This window comes from Populus alba, chromosome 6 (genome assembly GCF_005239225.2).
Source record: "Populus alba chromosome 6, ASM523922v2, whole genome shotgun sequence".
NCBI lineage: Eukaryota > Viridiplantae > Streptophyta > Magnoliopsida > Malpighiales > Salicaceae > Populus > Populus alba.
The window spans coordinates 19,196,461-19,198,964 of record NC_133289.1 but is presented as its reverse complement, the minus strand read 5'-3'; the positions used below and the strand labels follow the sequence as shown (position 1 = coordinate 19,198,964).

The 2,504-nt window shown below is 39.0% G+C and overlaps 1 protein-coding gene across 1 annotated transcript; it reads left to right on the top strand.

The window, feature by feature from the left end:
* Positions 1–507: 507 nt before the first annotated feature.
* LOC118027967 (short chain aldehyde dehydrogenase 1) lies at positions 508–1,780 on the top strand. The gene is made up of 2 exons (XM_035031480.2): positions 508–545; positions 642–1,780. The coding sequence occupies exons 1-2, from the start codon at positions 508–510 to the stop codon at positions 1,435–1,437; spliced, it is 834 nt and encodes a 277-aa protein (XP_034887371.1). The 3' UTR covers positions 1,438–1,780.
* Positions 1,781–2,504: the final 724 nt, after the last annotated feature.

Genomic DNA, 2,504 nt, shown 5'->3' with positions numbered 1-2,504 from the left:
ACTATAAATGTGATGGGTCTAATATGAAACTTAAACGAAACTTCATTGCACATGGAGGATTACATGGCGGTGCTCTCATCTTGTAGCCTGGTTCAATGCATTTCCACGTAGTATTTATGATCCTTAACAACCTAATCTGGAAACAAGGGGCAGCGATTGTATATCTATGGCCCCATGCACCTTAGCTATGCAATAAATTTACATACAAAGGATCAGTGCACATTTAAATTGTAAGAGAAAAGGGCGAGGGCTGCTAGCTAGATGTGATTACACATCGATCTATACAATAAGTTAATTATTATAAGATATAAATAAAATATAGTGATTCTCACTTGATGATACAAGTATTTTACATGATTTTATGGATGCATTTTGTATTTGTTGTCTTAGTCCATTGGTGATATGATAAACTAAGTGTATATTAGAAAATGTGTTTTTTTGAAAAATTATTTTTTAATTGAAAATACATAAAAATAATATTTTCAATTACAATATTTCAGCCAGAACATGAACTCCTCTAGTTCACTAGCTTCTTTTGCAAACAGGTAACAAGCTACTTGCTCTCACTAGTAAATATTCTTGTGCTTTAATTCCTTCACCCGAACGAGAAATCAATGCTACATAATTAGTTTTTGTTGCAGGTTAGCTGGTAAAGTGGCAATAATCACTGGAGGTGCTAGCGGGATTGGTGAGAGCACCTCCAGACTATTTGTTGAACATGGAGCGAAGGTCATTATAGCTGATGTCCAGGATCAAGTTGGTCAATCCCATTGTAAAGAACTTGGCACGGAAGACAATGTTTACTATGTACATTGTGATGTCACTAGTGATACCGATGTCAAAAATGTTGTCGATGTTGCCATATCCAAGTATGGGAAGCTAGACATCATGTACAGCAACGCTGGCATTACTGGCAATATAGATCCAACAATATTAGGCACCGACAATGGAGATTTTAAAAGGGTTTTTGAAGTTAATGTGTATGGTGGTTTCTTGGGTGCAAAGCATGCTGCTAGAGTTATGATTCCTGTGAAAAAAGGCGTTATTCTCTTCACATCTAGCGTGGCTTCAGTGGCATGTGGTGAGTCGCCTCATGCTTATACAATGTCGAAGCATGCGGTGGTGGGGCTAATGAAGAATTTGTGCGTGGAACTAGGGCAATATGGAATAAGGGTTAACTGCATTTCTCCTTGTGCTCTTGCTACTCCACTGCTAAGAAATGCAATGGGAGCGGATAAAAGTTTCGTGGAGCATGTAGTTTGTGAATCTGCCAATCTGAAAGGAGTGGTGCCGTCACCCAAAGATGTGGCGGAGGCTGCCTTGTATTTAGGTAGCGATGAGTCCAAGTATGTGAGTGGACTAAATCTCATGGTTGATGGGGGATACAGCACCACTAACCAGTCCTTCAATATGGTATTAAGGAATATATTGTCCTGATTCAAAAGTTGTTCAAGATGATCAAGAGTCCGACTTCAGGACATCTACCTCCGTCCAATATAATACAATTTTCTCTCATAGGAATGTATTACAATTCTCTAGTCTCCGTAACTGTATCTCCTTTTTTCCAGCGGCGAATCCAGCAATTTTTAATAAGGAGCTGGGATGAATTTCTTTCATATATGAAATAAAATTTTAGTGAACCGACATAATACATGGACGTTTTGTATGCGTTAATTGTATGTAATTAAGAATCCATTGATCACACTATTATAGAATGTACCTTTATAGGAAATATTATAAGCATACTCTTATGTTGTAATCTCCACTATTACTATTGTATATTGCCATATATATATATATATATATATATATATATATATATATATATATATATATATAAATAAAATATTGGCTAACAAATAGGTTAAGCCCTTTGCCGCACACCAACAGGCCCCCCACTTGCCCACAGATTCTGCATCCACTTCGTCCCCCTGTCAAGTCTTGCCATACTATCACTAGTTGCTTGTTTTTCAAATGATCATTATGCAGAAACAGGTTCTCCATCTTCATATGCTCTTGCCTTCATGTCTGACGCTGCAAAACATCCCATTTCTGCGGTAGATTCACCGATGTCTGCTGCACAGACCAGTCCCTCCACCGACTCTCCAGTCGGCATGCAGCTCTATACAGACCTCTCCTTATATCCTCTCCAACAACTTCCATGTTCAGGCTCTTCTTCTCCACGCCCAACTGCTCGTCAACATCCCATGGTTCTTCGTCCTAGACAACCTAAGACAACACTGTCCACAACAACTACCACCACCTTTGCTGCCTCCTTCAATTGAGTAGTTTCTCCTCCTATTCATGAGCCACTTGTTTTTAATGATGCTAACAGGTATGAGGTGTAGCATAGTGCTATGTGCGAGGAAATTCCAGCCTTACACGCTAACAGAACTTGGACTTTAATGTCGTTTCACCCTTTGATGAATGTTGTTGGTAGTCGGTAGGTGTACAGGATTAAACACATATCTCATGGCAGTATTGAGAGGTATAAGGCGCGTCTG

Excerpts from the sequence above, each read along its gene's own strand:
- LOC118027967 (XM_035031480.2), top strand. The coding sequence starts at position 508 with ATGAACTCCTCTAGTTCACTAGCTTCTTTTGCAAACAG. Across the intron at positions 546-641 it reads CTAGCTTCTTTTGCAAACAG|GTTAGCTGGTAAAGTGGCAA; the intron begins GTAACAAGCTAC and ends TTTTTGTTGCAG.